Source organism: Olea europaea, unplaced genomic scaffold, assembly GCF_002742605.1.
Source record: "Olea europaea var. sylvestris unplaced genomic scaffold, O_europaea_v1 scaffold1023, whole genome shotgun sequence".
Lineage (NCBI taxonomy): Eukaryota > Viridiplantae > Streptophyta > Magnoliopsida > Lamiales > Oleaceae > Olea > Olea europaea.
Window position 1 is genome coordinate 172,981 of NW_019227558.1, and position 19,844 is coordinate 192,824.

The 19,844-nt window shown below is 32.5% G+C and overlaps 2 protein-coding genes and 1 long non-coding RNA gene across 3 annotated transcripts; 2 read left to right on the forward strand and 1 right to left on the reverse strand.

The window, feature by feature from the left end:
* Positions 1–3,536: 3,536 nt before the first annotated feature.
* On the reverse strand, positions 3,537–4,635 carry LOC111372719. The gene is made up of 3 exons (XR_002698811.1): positions 4,613–4,635; positions 4,302–4,361; positions 3,537–3,573 (listed from the first exon to the last, which is right to left on the reverse strand). It is a non-coding gene; the product is annotated as an uncharacterized LOC111372719 (long non-coding RNA).
* Positions 4,636–7,914: 3,279 nt separating this feature from the next.
* LOC111372701 (GDSL esterase/lipase At1g29670-like) lies at positions 7,915–9,674 on the forward strand. Its single transcript, XM_022995090.1, has 5 exons — positions 7,915–8,110; positions 8,191–8,315; positions 8,478–8,726; positions 9,048–9,297; positions 9,451–9,674. The coding sequence occupies exons 1-5, from the start codon at positions 7,915–7,917 to the stop codon at positions 9,672–9,674; spliced, it is 1,044 nt and encodes a 347-aa protein (XP_022850858.1).
* A 4,746-nt stretch (positions 9,675–14,420) lies between these two features.
* Positions 14,421–16,595, forward strand: LOC111372737 (GDSL esterase/lipase At1g29670-like). The gene is made up of 5 exons (XM_022995128.1): positions 14,421–14,780; positions 14,943–15,067; positions 15,221–15,469; positions 15,802–16,051; positions 16,202–16,595. The coding sequence occupies exons 1-5, from the start codon at positions 14,531–14,533 to the stop codon at positions 16,447–16,449; spliced, it is 1,122 nt and encodes a 373-aa protein (XP_022850896.1). The 5' UTR covers positions 14,421–14,530; the 3' UTR covers positions 16,450–16,595.
* Positions 16,596–19,844: the final 3,249 nt, after the last annotated feature.

The following is a 19,844-nucleotide window of genomic DNA, read 5'->3' on the forward strand; positions in this document are numbered from 1 at the left end:
TCTCCAAATTTTCAAGGCTAAGACAACTGCAGCTAGCTCTAAGTCATGTGTAGGATAATTCAGTTCATGTTTCTTCAACTGCCTGGAAGCATACGCTATAACTTTCCCATTCTGCATCAAAACACAACCAAGACCCTGACGTGAAGCATCACTATATATCACAAACTCTTCACCGGGAGATGAAAGGGTAAGAACTGGAGCTAACACTAATCTATTCTTCAATTCGAGGAAACTTCTCTCACAATTTTCATTCCAAACAAATTTAGCATTCTTTCTAGTCAAACTAGTCAAAGGAAGAGCAATTTTAGAAAATCCCTCTACAAAACGACGGTAATAACCTGCTAAGCCAAGAAAACTTCGAATTTCTGTCACATTAGTAGGTCTTTCCCATTTTACCACTGCCTCTGTTTTCTGCGGGTCAACATAAATTTCTTTTGCTGATATAACATGTCCCAAAAATACAACTTTATCAAGCCAGAATTCACATTTACTGAATTTAGCATACAACTGCTCATCACGTAGAGTCTGCAAGATGATTCTGAGATGTTCTATGTGCTCATCATGATCTCAATAGTATACTAAAATATCATCAATGAATACAATCACAAATCTGTCTAAATACGGGCGAAACACTCTATTCATCATATCCATAAATGCTGCTGGTGCATTGGTCAACCCAAATGGCATCACAAGAAATTCAAAATAACCATATCTTGTCCTAAAAGCAGTTTTTGGCACATCATTATCCCTGATTTTAAGTTGATTATATCCCGAACTTAAATCAATTTTTGAAAATACTGCAGCACCTCCAAGCTGATCAAACAGATCATCAATACGTGGCAAAGGATATTTATTGCGAATTGTCACTTTATTCAATTGTCTGTAATCTATGCACAGTCACATGGTGCCATCTTTCTTTTTCACAAACAAAACTGGTGCTCTCCACGGAGATATACTAGGTCTGATGAAACCCTTGTCTACCAACTCTTGCAACTGAACCTTTAGCTCTTTCAATTCTGCTGGTGCCATTCTATAGGGTGCCCGTGAAATACGTGCAGTTCCTGGAATCAGATCTATAGTGAACTCCATATCTCTGTCTGATGGTAAGCTTGGTAATTCTTCTGGAAATACATCAGGAAAGTCCTTGACCACTGGGATATCTTCAAGTTTTAGTTTGCTAATATCTGATAAATTATATGAGCCAAATATGCATGACAGCCCTTGTTGAGTAATCTTCTAGCGTCAATAGCAGATATCACACAAGACGGCAAAATTTTACGCTGTCCATTGAATATAACTTCAGGCTGTCCTGGCTGCCTGAACACAACCTCCTTTCGAAAGCAATCAACTGAAGCTCGATTTGTTGCCAGAAAGTCCATACCCAAGATAACATCGAAATCATGTATGTCAAGAGGTATTAAATTTGCCTTCAGCTCATTTTCCTTTATCTTAATCCCACACTCTCGATATATATTGTTTGCTAATAGTGATTCTCCTACTGGTGTACTCACTACCAAACAACTGCCTAAAAGTTCTGGCTTTTGATTCGCATATAAAGCAAATGCAAATGACATAAAAGAATGTGTAGATCCAGGATCAATCAAAATACGAGCATTTCTATCAAAAATAGACAACATACCCATGATAACATCTGGAGACTCCTCTGCCGCCTGCTGAGTCATAGCAAAAACTTTACCCTGGGTCTTCGGTCGTCCTACCTGCCCTTTTGATTTTGTACCACTACCGCTTGCAAAATTAGACTGGGACACACTGTTTGCACCTGTTCTATTAACTGAATCATCTCTCTGAGTCTGATTCTGTCTTGTACTACCAGCACTCTGCTGAGGAAATATCTTCGGTACCATACCACTCTCATGTGATAGAACTGGACAATTTCTTCTGATATGTCCGCCTTGACCACAATGATAACAGACTCCGCTTCCTTCGAACTTTAAACACGTGCCGAGATGAGGTCTTCTACATAATTGACAATAAGGTAGTCTAGTACTAGTAAAACTCTCGCCCTGTCTCGGAGTAAATAACCTCTGGGAAGAACCCTGAGTATAAGTACGACTGGCCACTGGCTGCTGTACAGTACTGGGACTGAATCTAGGGCCTTGACTTCCTCGTGATTGAGATTTGAATTGACTTGAACTGGACACACCAGGTCGAAATCCTCAACTGTCTCTCCGTGGTGGTCTATAGCTAGAAACACTTGCCATTGTTAGACTACCGCTTGCTCTGAACATTGTTTGTTCTCTACCACTTGGCCCATCAGAAATGCTCTTTTCTACTCTCAAAGCTGATTCCACCAATTTGCCAAATACATTCCAGCCTGCAGCTGTTACTACTGATCGGATTTCTTCCTTTAACCCATTTTCAAATCGTCTACATTTATCAATTTCGTTGCTTACCAGAACTTGGGCATACTTTGAAAGTTCAATAAATCTCACCTCATATTCGCAACTGTCATCTGCCTTTGTACTAGTTTCAAAAATTCCTCCTACTTTACATCTTTATAAGACCGAGGGTAATAGGCATCATAAAAGATACGTCCGAATTCTGTCCAAGTGATGATGGAAGGGTCTAGATATGTGCTCTGTACCGACTGCCACCAATCGTATACACCTTCCTCCAATAAGAAAGTGGCGAGACACAACTTCCTATCGTCTGAGCAACCCATAACATCAAATACTCTCTCTATCTTAGTCATCCATGCCTGTGCAACTGCAGGATCAGCTGTGCCAGTGAACACTTTAGCCCCTAACTTTTTAGCCCTTTCAATACTGAAATCTCTGTCAGAGTTACGCATAGCAGATGCAACGGCAATAGCAATTTTTCAACAGCAATAGGATCAGTTCCAATCACATTTCCCTATCCCCATTGTTCAGGAGGCTGGTGAACTGATTCATCTACTCTCTCGGGCTCTCTCAATTCATCTCTATCAGGAGCAATTTGAGACTGGGGCAACATATCTTGGAGCCTTCGAGTTTTGCCACCACGAGGTATGACTCACCTACAGTTATGCATGATATGCTAAACATCAGAATGTATGCATGTAAAATGCAAACCCATGAACCCTAATGCACGCTTTGATACCAAACTGACACACCCCGCCCCGTGTAACACCACTAGATCCGGACGTGGCATGCGCCGATGATAGATACCAACTAAAAATCGGACCCACCGTCAAGGCTACTACAAATACAATATATCACTTTTTACACATTATTTTTCTAACAAAATTTCGGCATTATCTCCCCTGTAAACAGGACTAACCAACCTGTGATCAATTTCACACAAATCCCAAACTATAGCACATCACAATAAAGATAAGCCGGAATATCCACTTTTATCAAGAAATACAATGAAATATACATATGGATACATAATACATAGTGAACCCCATAACTAACTACAAGTGATGCAAAATCACATCTAGACATGAACATGCGTCCCAAAACACTAACTACATGTTCTATGAAGTGAGTCATACTAACAAACTCTGTCGTGTGACTCTAACTCCAAAATCAAGGCTTAACTCCAAAAGATGCCCAGATTCTCAACTGCTGCCTGATAAGGAAAAACGTGAAAAAATATATGAGTTGATAGCTCAGTGAGTCGAGAAGTTCAAAATAAATATACCTTTTCATTTATACATTTTTATTGAAAATCAAATTCATACCATTTGATAATTCACAAGCTAACATCATATAATTATAGCCAAAAAGTGAAATATTCACATAATGTCATAAAAATATCATCTTAAAATCATGATATAACATCAGCTGATAACCATGTTATAATCTCATCACATCAAACGTGCTGAAAAATCCACCAAAAATGTACCATCTGACTGAAATATGTAATCCGCCCCTCGGGCTAAAAACTTTCGTCACGGGCCTTTGGCCCCTCCGTGAACGAAAATCGGTCTCAAAAATCTCTCATAATCAATTCTAGAACACGGCCAAGGCCCCTCAATGAACTATATGTACACGGTCGAGACCCCTTCATCCTCGGTCCATGACCCCTCAGTGTAGTATAGAACATGGCCAAGGCCCCTCAATGAACTAGAAGAAATATATAATCAAGGGTACTTTTCTGATCGATCTCAAAATCATATCTCATATTCCAATTCACAATGTAAAGTATACAATCTTTGAAATCCCACATGTATCATAATAAAAGATATTTCCATAAAAATCATGTAATTTGAACACATAATTGCATATAATTGCACATACTTTAACAATTAACTTAATTTATAAATACTTTAAAAATATTTATATTTTTCCACTCACAGAACTATGTACGCCAAAATCAATTCGATTGATACGCTGTCCCGATATCCGTATCGCCGCCTGAAATATAATATAATTTTTAAATCAACAATTAACTAATTTCAATAATTAAATAGGCGATACCTAAACATAATTATTTCACGTTTAGGCGATTTTTAACGTCTCTTTAATTACTAAAATTAATTTTTCTTTCATTTTATTCAATTTCATAGTTTATTACACTTAACCCCTTCAATAAATTTAAATTTAACCTAACAATCTAACAACTACAAAATCAAACATAACTTAACATTAAGTAACTTTTTACTTACCTTTCAAAATTGAGAAATTCAAGACTAATAGGATAGAGCACTTAATTCCTAACACATTGGCAAATTTTTCCTTTTTTTCTTCTTCTTTTTCTTCCTCTTTTTCTTTTTTTTTTTTTTTTCTTTTTCCTCTCTTTTTCTTCTCTGGTCCGCTAATAATCAATATTGGTCCCAGATCTTTAAAGAACAAATGATATTTCTTAGATTTTTGTTTCTGTAAATCCTTTGTAAAGTTTTATGTTTCATACTGAGTATATGATAAAAGCATGTCTTAACTCCAAGTTAAAGTTTAAACTGTTTTTAAAATAAGCCCTGAGTGACCCTTCAAAGCTCCTTTTTTTCTTCTTCTTTTTCTTCCTCTTTTTCTTTTTTTTTTTTTCTCTTTTTCCTCCCTCTTTTTCTTTCTCTGTATCGGTTTCTTTTGTGTGTGTGGGTATTGAGATGAATTTGCATGAATTGGAATGATATACACTGCTAAAGCCACCGCCTCATGTTATTTTATTTTTCTGCTGATGGATCATTCCAGTAGGTATGTTTTATTGTTCTAAGATATGGTACTAATAATCAATATTGGTCCCAGATCTTTAAAGAACAAATGATATTTCTTAGATTTTTGTTTCTGTAAATCCTTTGTAAAGTTTTATGTTTCATACTGAGTATATGATAAAAGCATGTCTTAACTCCAAGTTAAAGTTTAAACTGTTTTTAAAATAAGCCCTGAGTGACCCTTCAAAGCGTAAAGGCCTAGTGGAAAGGCTAGTGAGACGCATAGAAAGGGGAAAAGGACCACTGTTTTAAGAATTTTTGTTAAGGGAGTGACAGTGGTGTCCTTGCAAAAATGGAGTTAGGCCCAAGTTCATATATCTCAGATGGCATAATTTTTTAATTTAAAAAAGAAAAAAAAATGATATTATCTTATCAAAATATATTTCAATTAAGAAGAGTACTGAGTAGGATTTTTAAAATGAGGGCAAAAATGTCAAAAAATGAAAAGTATGACCGTTTTCCGTAATAGACTTGACAGGTATAAACGTTTTGTGCCAATTACCCTTAGGAAAAACATCAAAGTTCCACAATCTAAAACACTCACTTCCTTAATACATCAATGAAGGTACTTTCTCAATAGTTTTTACAGATTGATAGAGATTGGACTACAAGTACATGAAGAGAACAAGAACTGGTTGTTCTTGGGAATTCATATGAAATAGACAATTCCAAAAGATTAGGAACAAGTGTGAGTGAAGCACATTCCAGTATTTCCTGAAGATTATAGGAATTAGATTAGCGAGTCTAGTGGTTTTTTCTAGGCAGGATTGGACTGTAAGTTCATATTGTCTATAGTGGAGGTTATTGGCTTGGTTTCGGAGTTTTTATCCAGTTGAGTTTTCTCCGTCAATAATATTGGTATTCTTTATTGCTTTCATATTTATTGTTTGTGGCATTCAAATCATAGGATAAATTTAACTGTTTGATTAATTATCTAGAAACAATTAAAAAGTAATTTATTGCTTTTAATTATATAATTTCGGTCAGACTTAATTGGTAATTAGAGCTTTGAAATATGAAAAGAACTGAATGGTCCGGTCAGATCAATTCCCATAGTTCTAAACAATATAACATGAAAAAAAAAAAACGTAAATAGTTTTAATTTTACAAAGTAAAATCAAAATAATATTATTGTATAATTTTATTATTATTATTTTTTTTGTTATGAATTTGAAAATTAGTCTATGTAATGATCATGTAGAACCATGTATGTTGGTCATTATATGCAATACAGTATATAATTAAATAATATAATATATATTATTTCTAAGTTGGTTACCTTTTTTATTGTACATCCAGCTAGCTAACATTTTAATATTAGAAGATTGTTCAAACAATTTAGCACAATCCGCATACTTTGGAAATGACAAATGATGTTCATTTCCTGAAACAATAATGAATTCAGGAATGTAAGGTATGTACTATTACGACTATAAACATTTATTTATTTGGACTTCAATAATGCACTCGCCATGCTTGGATTGGCCTACAGATGGATACCTATGTTCGCTTTTAGAATTTGATTTGAATAAAAATCTTATTAGAAATTGATTGATATTAATTCTTGAATTCAATGTAAGCTTATGATATACTGGGAAAATTGCATTGTCAAGTCTCAGGCGAGAACTGCCTTAGACCTGAGATTCTAACAATTGGAAAAAAAAAAAATCGAGATTTTTTTTAATTTTGAATTTTATCCGATGTCTCAATGAACAATTGAAATGAAATAGAATAATAGGTGCTTATTACATATATATTTTTTTTAATGGTGAACGTAGCCTTTATTTATAAATGCAAGGTCGTAATCTATTTACAACTAGATTGTTGGACCAAATATAGCTTGAGATTGATGTATAGGATTTGGGTAAATTATCGATAGCACTACCAGAATTTCACATAATTCTTAAATATCATTATTTTCATTGTAAATATCTAAATATTTGGTATTGTGTTGTAGTTTGTAATGACATGATGAAATATATCAATATGTATCGCTTTAAGTTAGCCTAGACTGTAAAATTATAGATGAAAATCAGAATAATATAAACTTATTAAATTATTTGTCATTTTTTTTAATTTCTTGGTTATTGTTAATTGATATATGAATTATCTTTTAATGTAAGACATAAAAATTTTGGTTGTACTACATGTACATCGCTACTTACAGATTTGTTTACCAATAGACGATGTGAAAAGATTTGAGTGGGTTAAAATTTGATCAACCAAAAAAGAAAAATTCTCTCCCACTTTTTTGACACCTCATCAATTCGTAAAAAAAATATATAAATGGTAATGTACAAGTATTTTCTTAAAAATTTAGCCTCAAAAAAATTTTATGGGGGAAAGTTGACTTTTGTTGATCTCCTGCAATATCGTTAAATGAAAAGAATTTTCCACAAGAAAACTGCCATATAACCACTGCGTATGTAAAGAAAGTGACCATACATTATTCTACAATGATGTTGTGCAATAATACCTAATTACGCCCATACATTAATGAACGCCTACATATTCTTCAAGTGAAATGCAAATAGATAAATAAATATATGAATTCCGTGAACTTTCTTTCACAATATAATGATATAATTTCTAGGGATGCGCTCTGTATAAGCTTGAAATCTCTCATTCATTCTCTATATATAGTTTACATTTGGGTTTTCACTTTCCAAATTAAGCGTATACATTTCTTGAATAGGTTCTTGAAAATGAATTCTTGTTTGAGAATATGGATTATGTTATCCATATTATTATTCATAATTATGAAATCCCAAAAATTTGTTAAGGGTGAACCACTAGTTCCCTGCTTATTTTTCATGGGAGATTCACTTTTTGACAATGGAAATAACAATTTTCTCTCAACCATGGCAAAATCCAACTATCCACCATATGGGATCGACTATCCCGATGGTCCAACCGGCAGATTCTCTAATGGCCGGAATATCGCTGATTTCCTTGGTCTATATGTTTTTCATTCAGTTATGTGTGAATTTTAGTCACATGTTTATTAAGATTTAATTTATTTTGCATGCATGCAGCCCAATTGCTAGGTTTTGATAACCCAATTCCGCCATTTGTATCTGCCAGAGGCTCGAAGATCCTCAGAGGTGTAAATTATGCATCAGGCGCGGCAGGAATTCGTGAAGAGTCAGGATTCCAAGTGGTAAATTCTGTAGATTGACTCGTTTGATGAATTAAACTAGATATATAAAACAATATGCATACGCATTTTGCATCCATGGCCTTTGCAAAAACATAGCTCAGTGGGACAAAGTTATACAGCTAATGAAACTATTAATCGAAGACTTGTGTATTTTTTTCATAGGGCGATCGGATCAGCTTGAATAGACAGTTACTGAATCACAGGACAACTATATCACGATTTTATCTTTTCTTTGGAAGAAACGTGGGGGCAACAAAAGACTACCTTAACAAGTGTTTGTACATAGTTAATATGGGCAACAATGATTACATTAACAACTACTTTTTGCCACAATATTACTCAACAAGTCTAGTGTATACTCCCCATCAGTTTGCAACCATCTTGATTCGACAATATTCTGAACAGCTAAGGGTTAGTTAAATTTGCCATTTTTTTTGCTTCACGTTCATGTTTTTCATTGGGTATATAAGATGTTACCATATGTTTGCTTGTACATGTCTGTTACGTTTGATTTAAGAGAACACAGCTTTGGGTATAGTCGGCCTTTTTGACATGGCCAAAAACACTTCTCTTCTTTAATCTCATCCCATCGACTGTAGTTTAGCCTCCAACCGCGAAGGTAGAATATACTAATCACAAAATTGTAAAACAGCCTGTTCTTAATATTGTCGAATTAATCTGATTTTTAAGGTTCATAATGTTATACTAACATCTTATATTGTATTGCCCTAGACCTTGTACAGCTATGGAGCAAGAAAAATTGCCATATTTGGGCTTGGTCTATTGGGATGCATTCCACAAGAATTGACAATATATCCACCTACTAAAGGATCTCTATGTGTGGAGCCCATTAATAATGCAGTCCAGCTATTCAATAATAGACTGAAGCCCATGATTGATGACCTCAACAACAATTTATCAGATGCAAAATTCATCTATATAAACATTACCAGCATTTCTTTAGGAGATCCTTCGGCCATTGGTAGGTTAACATTTTACACCACATTCCCTTTCCTTTCCGATTTCATATTAATGATCGGTCGAGACATTGTCATCATATAAATGATTGACGTGTATGAATATTTACGGCATGTTTTATATAACATCTAACGTTCAATTTATTCAATTATTTCAGGTATTAAAGTTGTGAATGTTCCATGTTGTATAGTATCGACAACCTTTGCCAACGGACAATGTGCTCAAGGAAAAGTTCCCTGTAATAACAGAAATCAATATGTGTTCTACGATAATTTTCACCCCACGGAGATTTTGAATTTTGTCACTGCAACAAGAGCATACAACGCAACATTACCATCCGATGCCTATCCAACGGATATAAGTCATCTAGCTTTGCAATAAAATTTAAGATATAAAAACAATTATATATTAGTTTTTATGAAAAAATTTCATGACTTTGTAGTACTACGGACATGTTATAATAAACCTGAAAATATTACAACTTGGGGTGTTTTCAAGAAGTATTTTGTTATAAATATATAGATTGTCATTTTAGTAGACCAGTGAAAATTTCCTTCTTGATGCTAAATTCATAATAGGAATTTTTCTTGTAAATCATTCGGACTTTACTCCCATTATCGACATGGATGATGCGTAACATGATCACTTTGCCGTTGTTTTGTCCTTTTATCACTACCGAAAGATTCAATGCAATTAGATTCTTTGTAACGATGGCAAACACAATAAGGTGACTGGCTGGATTAGCTTGAACTGAAAGTTGTAATACAGAGCCATTATATCAGGATTTGATGATTGAAACTAGAGACTAACGAAACCAAATAAAACTATGGCTAGCATACTTGGATAAAATTCAAATAATGAAAGGCACTAAGGCTCCATTTCTCCAATTTAATACATATATATAATCACGCATTTAACAATATTCATTCGTTTTAATGATCCCTATCCCCGAATTACTCCAACGACCTCTCGTGTAGAGTCTACTTATTATCATGTATAGCTTCTGTATCTATATGAGAATTGCGAATACAAAATAAAGCATTTAGAATAACCATAACCAAACATCATATAGCAGTCGCATAGACCATAAATGTGTTGAGAATCTACATATTATCCGGATCTATGTTATTTGTTATTCGTGCTAAAACAAATAAATCGCTTCTTGGTAGCAATACAACTCATAATCAATCTTTATATTGGCCAAATAAAAGCAATAAGTGAATTCAATAGGAAACCGTTAAATGGCTCGTGTGGTTCCTAGAGCCGTAGCCTTACTTGATTGGTTTCAAATTATAACCTTCGCACGTTCAATTAAAACAAGAAATGACCTCTAATTTTGCAGTTTGTGCGGCAAGAACAAACAGAACCCGAAGAACAATAGGGGTAAAACAAGAAGCTAAACATACAATTGGCAAATTATCACAAAACTTTAGGGGGTGGGATGATGGGGCTCTCAAGGTTGGGTTAACCTTTATACAATTGGCAAATTAATTTGACTGTGACAATTGGGTCCCACACAGTTGTTCATTTAAGCAGTGGAAAAAGGCAATTTGACCATGAGAAAATGACGAAGAAAACAGCACAAGTTGTAGAGTCGTCACCCATCATCCCTCTGCCAAAGCAGAAGCACTTGGCAATGCCGTTAACCAGTGAAGCCCCAAAAAATTTAATAAAATAGAATTTATTTTTCTGGATGCTATATTTTATATTTTTGAAGGTTGAAAGACTAAAGCTGAATATGTTTTAAATTCTAATAGTTTTGGGTTAAGTAATTAGATTTTGATAGAGCCAGTTTTAGAGTATCAATATTGGACTCGTTGGATAGTTTATATTAAATGACACACCATTGACTCGAGAAATAGTTATTTTGGATAAGTTAAAGTCAAGTTTTTGAGGTCAAAAGATATTATCTTAATTAGTAATTAATTAAGTTAATTTAAAGATTTATGAATGATGGCAGCATGTAGAAATATTAATCATATTTTAAATTTTGTTTTTGTTTTTGTTTTGTTAAGCTAATTTGTAATATTAGTGGATTGTGATAAAATTGTCTAATTCATTCTTATCCAATCATTTTTTTTCCTCGTGGGACGCAGTACTTTAAATTCCAAGTATAGTATTTTTGAGAGAATATTTGATTAAAAAATAAAATTAATCTACTTGTACAATTATAGTTGACAATATTTGAAGTGGTAAAATCTGGACAATTAATATAAAAAACTGTTTTTAATATTTTTTGAAATGGATGAATATGACGACGATTGTTAACAAACATTGTCAACCATTATTGTACATATAGTATGATTGTAAAAAATAAGAAAAAATTTTGAATTTATATACAAAATATTTTATTTTTTAAATGTGTGATTAAAAATGATCCCGTAAAAAAAATAATTTTAAAACATTGTAAATCAAACATGGGCTTAATTGTCTACAATATTCTATCTTATCTATATATCTATTATCTACTCATGAAGGCAAATATCTCACGCCACAGAAAAAGACATCTCACGACTAGGGAGAATAAATAGTTGATATGCAATAGCAATTTCACGTCTTTTCTTGAAAAAGAAATTTGAAGCGTGGAATCTCTTGTTTTTCTTTCAAAAAATTATTTCATTTGACGAGGTAAGACAATGGGGTGCCGTTGCTTTTTATCCCGTTTAAATTATTTTTTTCATATTAAAGTATTATGCAAACGAAAGTTAAAGATGCGACGTGTTATGTATATTATGATCATCTGGTACCAAAAATATGATATTGAACTCTTATCAATTTCTAAAGATATATTGACGGTATGACATTTTTCACACATATTTTTCTTAAAAGTTTAAATGAAAGTTTTAGTAACGATTTAAAACTTAAAAATTTGGGTCATTACATAACCACCGTCAGGCTAATCAATAGCAGCCAAAACGCCATCAAATCGTACACTGTTGACGTGTCTGTCACCAAGTTTAAAGAGAAGTAGAAGTTCAAAAATTTGATTTCCAAAATTTTTTGAATAAGTTAATTTTTCTTACATATTTACATAAAAATTATTTGTTAATACATTTGCAAAATCAAAAGTTTGAAATATTTCACAATATTGAGTGTTATAAAATGGAGTTTCTTTAGTTACTAGGACTCTTCATCATTATCATTATCTATATGTAATTTCTACATAATTATATTACAAAACATTACATCAATTTTCGTTTATTGTATATAGTTCGATTAACTAGGAAACTTTGGAGAAAGAAATATTATGATACTGTAAACAAAATAAACTAATAGTAAGGTCCAATAAAAAGTTGTTTGAGTAATTCAGGGGGCCGCATGCCCCCACTCCCCACCCTTGCAATTGGCTGGGAGTCAAGTTGTTTGAGTAACTCTAATCTATTTACTATTAGTTTATTTTGCTTACAATATCATAATATTTCTTTCTCTAAAGTCTCCTAATTAATCAAAGTATATACAATAAACGAAAATTAATATTTCCATGTTGATCCTAGTTGTAATCTTGTGAGGTGACATACAAATAGTCAAAGAATGATATATGCTATGTTCTTCACAATTTTTTATTATTTTTTTTTTTTGAATTTGTTACCAATATAGTCACCGCCACGATCCAAGTGTAAAGCTTTGATCTTGTACCCATTTTGATTTTTCACCATTACTTTGAAGTTCTTAAAAGTTTCAAATGTATCAGACTTTTCTCAAAGAAAATAAACCATAGTTGTGCGAGAAAAATCATCAATAAATAACATAAAATAATTATTTTTACACCACAAATATTTGTATGCACCAATTCAAGAGGCTTTTTGCTCGGTAACTTGCTTCTTTTGGAAGAGCCTTTCAAAATTGCTTCCCATAGAGACATCATTCACAAAGTTGATTTGGATGATGAATATGTGGCATTCTCTTCACCATGTTCTTGTTCGCCAAGAGATTCAAACTATCAATAATTAGATGTTAGTAAAAACTCTATCAAAAAAACTTCGGACATAAAAGCAGAGAAGCTAGCTTTTGTCAAAAGTTCAAGTATAATTTGTAATCTTCAACTAATCCAAATCCAAATTGAACACTTCAACGAATTGTCAAATGGATAAAATTTACAATTCAAAATGTATACTCAACTTCAATATTTGAAAATATGCAAGCTGGAACCTGGAAATAAATCAGGCATCAACCAGACAACATTTCAATTATTCAAATACAGCTGCAAATAAAGATGCACCAGCTGTAAATGATGTGAAAAAACAGCTATTACCTTTTTGTAATTGTAGAGAATTATTAAGACTAGCTTACTTTATAAAAAGGAAAGTATCCATCTAGTGTTATATATGTAAAAGAGGTGAGAAAAATCTCTCAAAAAAATAGAGAAAGAGTGTGCCGTAGCAACTTCTTTGTAATTCCTCAAATTTCATGAGTAAAATTTCATATTTCTCCTATCTATTTCCTTCTACACCTAACAGCTTTTACTAATTTGTAAACTTAGCTAAACATATTGTTGACCAAAAGAAACCTACCGATCATATCAAAACTTACATGTTAGCGTATACTTAAACGAAAAGAAAGAATGAAAAAAAAATGTAAACATAATTTTCTAAGAGCAAGTAAAATCTCACTATCAAAAATTTTCAAATATAATAGTAGAAAAGTTAGCTTCTAGTAATTTGTAAAAAACTTAGCCAAATCTACTGTTTATGAAAAGAAACCTACCAATCATATCAAAACTTACATGTTAGCATATACTTAAAAGAAATGAAAGAAAGAAAAAAATGCAATCCTAATTTTCTAAGAACAAGTGAAAACATACTATTAAAAACCCTTCAGACATAATAGCAGAAAAGTTAGCTTTTAGTAATTTGTAAACTTAGCCAAACATACTGTAGAGCACTTCATAGCACTATTACATAAATTTAATTCACATGTTTTGCTATTTTCTTTATTTAAATTTGGATTAATTCCACCAAAGGTCTAAAAGGCGAAATCAAGCAACAAGTCAAATATCTACACTCCTATGCTTAAAGATAAGGGGCCGCCATGTTGACTGACTTCGTGATATTGTAGTGCAATAATGCCTAATTGATCACATTAAACTTCTCTGATACTTTAGCATGATTCCTTTTACAATAAAATGATATAATTTTTAGGGTGCCCTCCATCTAAACTTGAAGTCTCTCTTTCATTCCTTATATATAGTTTACAATTGGGTTCTCAATTTCCAAATTAAGCTCATACATTTTTTGAAAATGAATTCTTGTTTGAGAACATGGATTATGTTATCCATGTTATTATTTATAATTATGAAATCTCAAAAATTTGTCAAGGGTGAACCACTAGTTCCCTGCTTATTTTTCATGGGAAGTTCAACTTTTGACAATGGAAATAACAATTTTCTTGTTACCAAGGCAAAATCCAACTATCTACCATATGGGATTGACTATCCTGACGGTCCGACAGGCAGATTCTCCAATGGCCGGAATATCCCCGATTTCCTTGGTCTATATATTTTCCATTGATTAATTTCTTCATCATCATCATCTTCATCTTCATCTTCATCTTCTTTTTCTTCCCTTTTTTTTCTTTCTGAATTTCACTTTAATTTATGATTAAATATTTATTAACATTTAATTCTTTTGGATTTGTTTCGCATGGATGCAGCCCAATTCCTGCGTTTTGATAACCCAATTCCACCTTTTGCATCTGCCAGAGGCTTGGAGATCCTCAGAGGCGTAAATTATGCATCAGGTCAAGCAGGAATTCGTGACGAGACAGGATTCCAAGTGGTAATTCTACAGTGTTGTCTCATTTGATAAGTTGAATTAGATAAGACAAGACACATGTGCATTTTGCATGTGTGCCTTTGCAAAAATATGGCTACGTGACAAAGTTACATAGTTAATGAAACTATTAACTAACGAATTTTATTTTTTTCATAGGGCGATCGGATCAGCTTTAATAGACAGTTACTGAATCACAAGACAACTATATCACGATTTTCTCGTTTACTTGGAAGAAACGTGGGTGTAACAAAAGATTACCTTAACAAGTGTTTGTATATAGTTAATATAGGCATCAATGATTACACTAGCAACTACTTTTTGCCACAATACTACTCAACAAGTCTAGTGTATACTCCCGATCAGTTTGCAGCCATCTTGATTCGACAATATGCTCAACAGCTAAGGGTTAGTTAAATTTGCCATTTTTTTTGCTTCATTTTCATTTTTTCATTTGGTAATATGTAGGATGTTAACATGTGTTTGCTTGTCAACTTGTTTGCTATGTTCAATTTAAAAGAACGCAGCTTTGGGCATAGTGTGATTGTGGGCCAGTCACGACAGCTATCCCTAGGCTGCCCACTTTGACACCACCAAAAATGCTTCTTTTCTTTAATCTTATCCCATCAACTATAGTTGAGAATCGCAAAAATTGCAGAACAGCCTGTTATTAGTATTGTCGAATTAATCTGATTTTTAAGGTTCGTAATACTAACATCTTATATTATATTTTACCCTAGACCTTGTACAGCTATGGAGCAAGAAAAATTGCCATATTTGGGCTTTCTCGAGGGGGGTGCCTTCCACAAGAATTGGCAATGTATCCACCTACAAATGGATCTTCATGTGTGGAGCCCATTAATAATGCAGTCCAGCTATTCAATAACAGACTGATCCCTATGATTGATGACCTCAACAGCAATTTACCAGACGCAAAATTTATCTATATAAACATTACCAGCATTTCTTCAGGAGATCCTTCAGCTATTGGTAGGTTAACTTTTTACACCACATTCCTTTTTCCCAATTTCATATTGACGATCCATCGAGACATTAACAGCATACAAATGATTGTTGTAGATGAATATTTATGACATGCTTTATATAACAACTAATGTTCAACTTATTCAATTATTTCAGGTATTAAAGTTGTGAATGCTCCATGTTGTAAAGTATTAACAACATCAACAACTTTTGCCAGGGGACAATGTGCTCGCGGAAAAGTTCCATGTAATAACAGAGATGAATATATGTTCTACGATAATATTCATAACACGGAGATTATAAATTTTGTCACGGCAACAAGAGCATACAATGCAACATTACCAACCGATGCCTATCCGACGGATATAAGTCATTTAGCTTCGCAATATAAATTTAAGATATAAATACAACTATACATTAATTTCATGAAAAAAATAATTAAATGCCTTCGTATTGTCGTTATAGTAGATCAGTGAAAATTTCCTTGTTGATGCTGAATTAATAATAGGAATTTTTTTGGTAATCATTCGGACTATACTCCCATTATCGATGTGGCTAATGTGTAATGTTATCCCTTTTCCGTCATTTTGGCCTTTATCACTATTGAAAGATTTAATGCAAGTAGATTCTTTATAATGATGACAAACACAATAAGGTGACCGGCTGGATTAGCTTGAACGGAAAAGGAATATGCCACTTGTAAATTCTTTTGTTTACATTATGGTTGACACTCCATTGATTTTCAAATTGAAATGTGTTGGAAAGTGCGTTTCATTTTAAAACTATCCACTGATGTTATGACACGTGGCACAATGTAAAAAATGATGTCAAACAAAGTGTGCATGTAGCATGATTGTATATTTGCTATACTATACAGCCACTATACTGTCGAAACCAAATAAAACTATGGCTAGCATACTTGGAGAAAATTCGAACAATGAAAGGCGCTATGACTCCGATATACTTTTCCAATTTAATACATGTATATAGTCACGCATTTAACAATATTCATTCGTTTTAATGATTGCTGTCCCTAAATTACTCCGACAACCTCTCGAGTAGAGCGTAACTTATTATCATGTATAACTTCTATATCTATATGAGAATTGTGAATACAAAATAAAGCATTTAGAACAAGCAAACATCATATAGTATTTAAATGTATATCTCTACATATTATCCGGATCTATGTTTATTGTCATTGAGCTAAAACACATAAATCTCCTCTTGGTAGCAATACAACTCATAAATCAATCTTTAATATTGGCCAAATAAAAGCAATCAGTGAATTCAATAGGAAATCATTAAATGGCTCGTGTGGTTCCTAGAGTCGTATTCTTATTTGATTGGTTTCAAATTATAACCTTCGCACGTTCAATTAATACTCCTTAAATGACCTCTAATTTCCAGTTTGTCAGGCAAGAAGAACAAATAGAACCCGAAGAACAAGTGTAGTCATCAGAAGTAACTTTCACTATTCTTGGGGTCCGTTTGATTGAAAAGATGGAATTGAATTGAATTGAATTGAAAACGAATTCCAAGAAATTGAATTGCCTAAAAATTGTTTTCCTGAGAATTGTAAATTATTGTGTTTGATTGGGATAATTTTTCATGTGAAAAATGTTGAAATAAAAGTATTTTTTTTTATCTCCGTTTGACTGTTTTACATGAAAATTGTCAATTAAATGGAAAGATTTTACTGATATTGGGAATAAAATTTATTTCCTTTGCCAACACACACAAAACAAAAATTTCAAGAAAATTATCTATTTTTTGGTATTCGTTTGACTTTATTTTACATGAAAATTTTCATTTAAAAGGAAATATTTTTTTACAATAATTCTTAGAATTTATTTCTATTGCCAACAAAAATAAAAAATAAAAAAAGTGCTACAATAACCGAGAAATCCAATTCTCATCATTCTGGTGAGAATTGAAATTCAAAGAAAACATGAAAATTAGTTTAGGTGACATAAAATGTGGAATTCGAATTTTAAGGAAAATTTTGCCAATCAAATAAAAAAAAATTGAAAAGATGAAATTTGATTTTTATTTTCCATGGACTTGGAGTCAAATCAAACATAGCCGTACGTTTTTTTAGATGAAATATCTAAAATAGATGAGCCATATAACCACATAACATCACGCGTGAAGTCCATTAAACTACAAGCTTAAAAGTGAAGTCCATTAAACTACAAGCATAAAACAAGAAAGTAAACATAATCGGCAAATTAATTTGAGTGTGATAGTTGGGTCCCACACAGTTGTTCATTTAAGCAGCGAAAAAAAGGCACAAATAGTAAATAAACTGAACCGACAAGGACAATATTTGAACAACAATGCTACGATGATCAAATTTTGTTGACATAATGAATGACCGATACTCATCATAAAGGAAGGCTCACTTCTTTTTTGAATTTTTTTATTTACATAGAGATCATGTGCTGTGAGAGGATGTTAACCATTATATCAAAATAATTCTGGCAAAGTAGTCTAATTGATATTTGAACATTACCATGAGAAATTGAAGAAGAAAACAGCACAAGTTGTAGAGCCCTCACCCATCATCCCTCTGCCAAAACAGAAGCACTTGGCAATGCTGTTAACCTGTGATGCCCCCAAAAATTTTATAGCATAAAATTTATTTTTTCTAGGTGCTATATTTTATATTTTTGAAGGTTGAAGGACTAAAGTTGAATATGTTTTATATTCTAATAGTTTTGGGTCAACTAATTAGATTTTGATAGAGCAAGTATTAGTATATCAATATTAGGCTCCATGGGAAGTTCATATTAAATGATGCACCATGAACTCGAGAAATATTTTTTTCGGATAAGTTAAACTCAAGTTATTGAGGTTGAAAGAGATTATCTAAATAGAATTAATTATGTTAATTTAAAGATTTATAAATGATGGTGGCCTGTAGAAATATTAATCCTATTTTAAATTTTGTTTTTGTTTTTGTTTTTGTTTTGTTAAGATAATTTGTTATATTATTGGATTGAGATAAAATTTTCAAATTCATTCTTATCCAACCATTTTTGCTTGTGGGACACGGTACTTTAAATCCCAAGTACACTAGAAAATTTATTGTATAATGTTATATCCTATCTATATATCTACCCCGATGTCGGCAAATATCTTACACAACATTGAAAAAGACATCTCACGACTAGCAGCAGTTTCACGTTTCTTTTCTTTTTCTTTTTCTTTTTCTTTTTTTTTCTGAAAAGGAAATTTGATGCGTAGAATCAAGAAAACTGGGTGCTCTTGATTTTTATCCCGTCTAAATTATTTTTTCATGTTGTTAAAATATTATACTAATGAATGTTAAAGATATGACATGTTATGTATGTTATGATCGTCTTATACAAAAGATATGATATTTATTGAACTCTTATCGGTCTCTAAAGATATGATAATGGTATAATATTTTTGACACGTGTGTTTTTTTTTAAAATTTAAATGAAACTTTTAGTAACGATTTAAATATTAAAATTTGAATCGTTACAGTAAGATATTAGAGCCCAGGTTTTATTTTCCGGGAGACCCATATAGATTTTAAAATTTAATTGAAATAAGTTAATAAAAATAGTGGGGGTTCTATATTTCAGTTGATTTTATTGTGCCTAATTTTACAAAACGCATTCCTGCTAAATGTTTCTATATGGGCAAACATCCCCATGATGATGAAGTTGTTGATGTGGATATATAATTGAAGAATTAGTTGAAAAGCCTTTAATTTTTAAATATTCTGATGATGCTTTAGAGATGTGTTAAATCATTTTGGTCCGCCCCC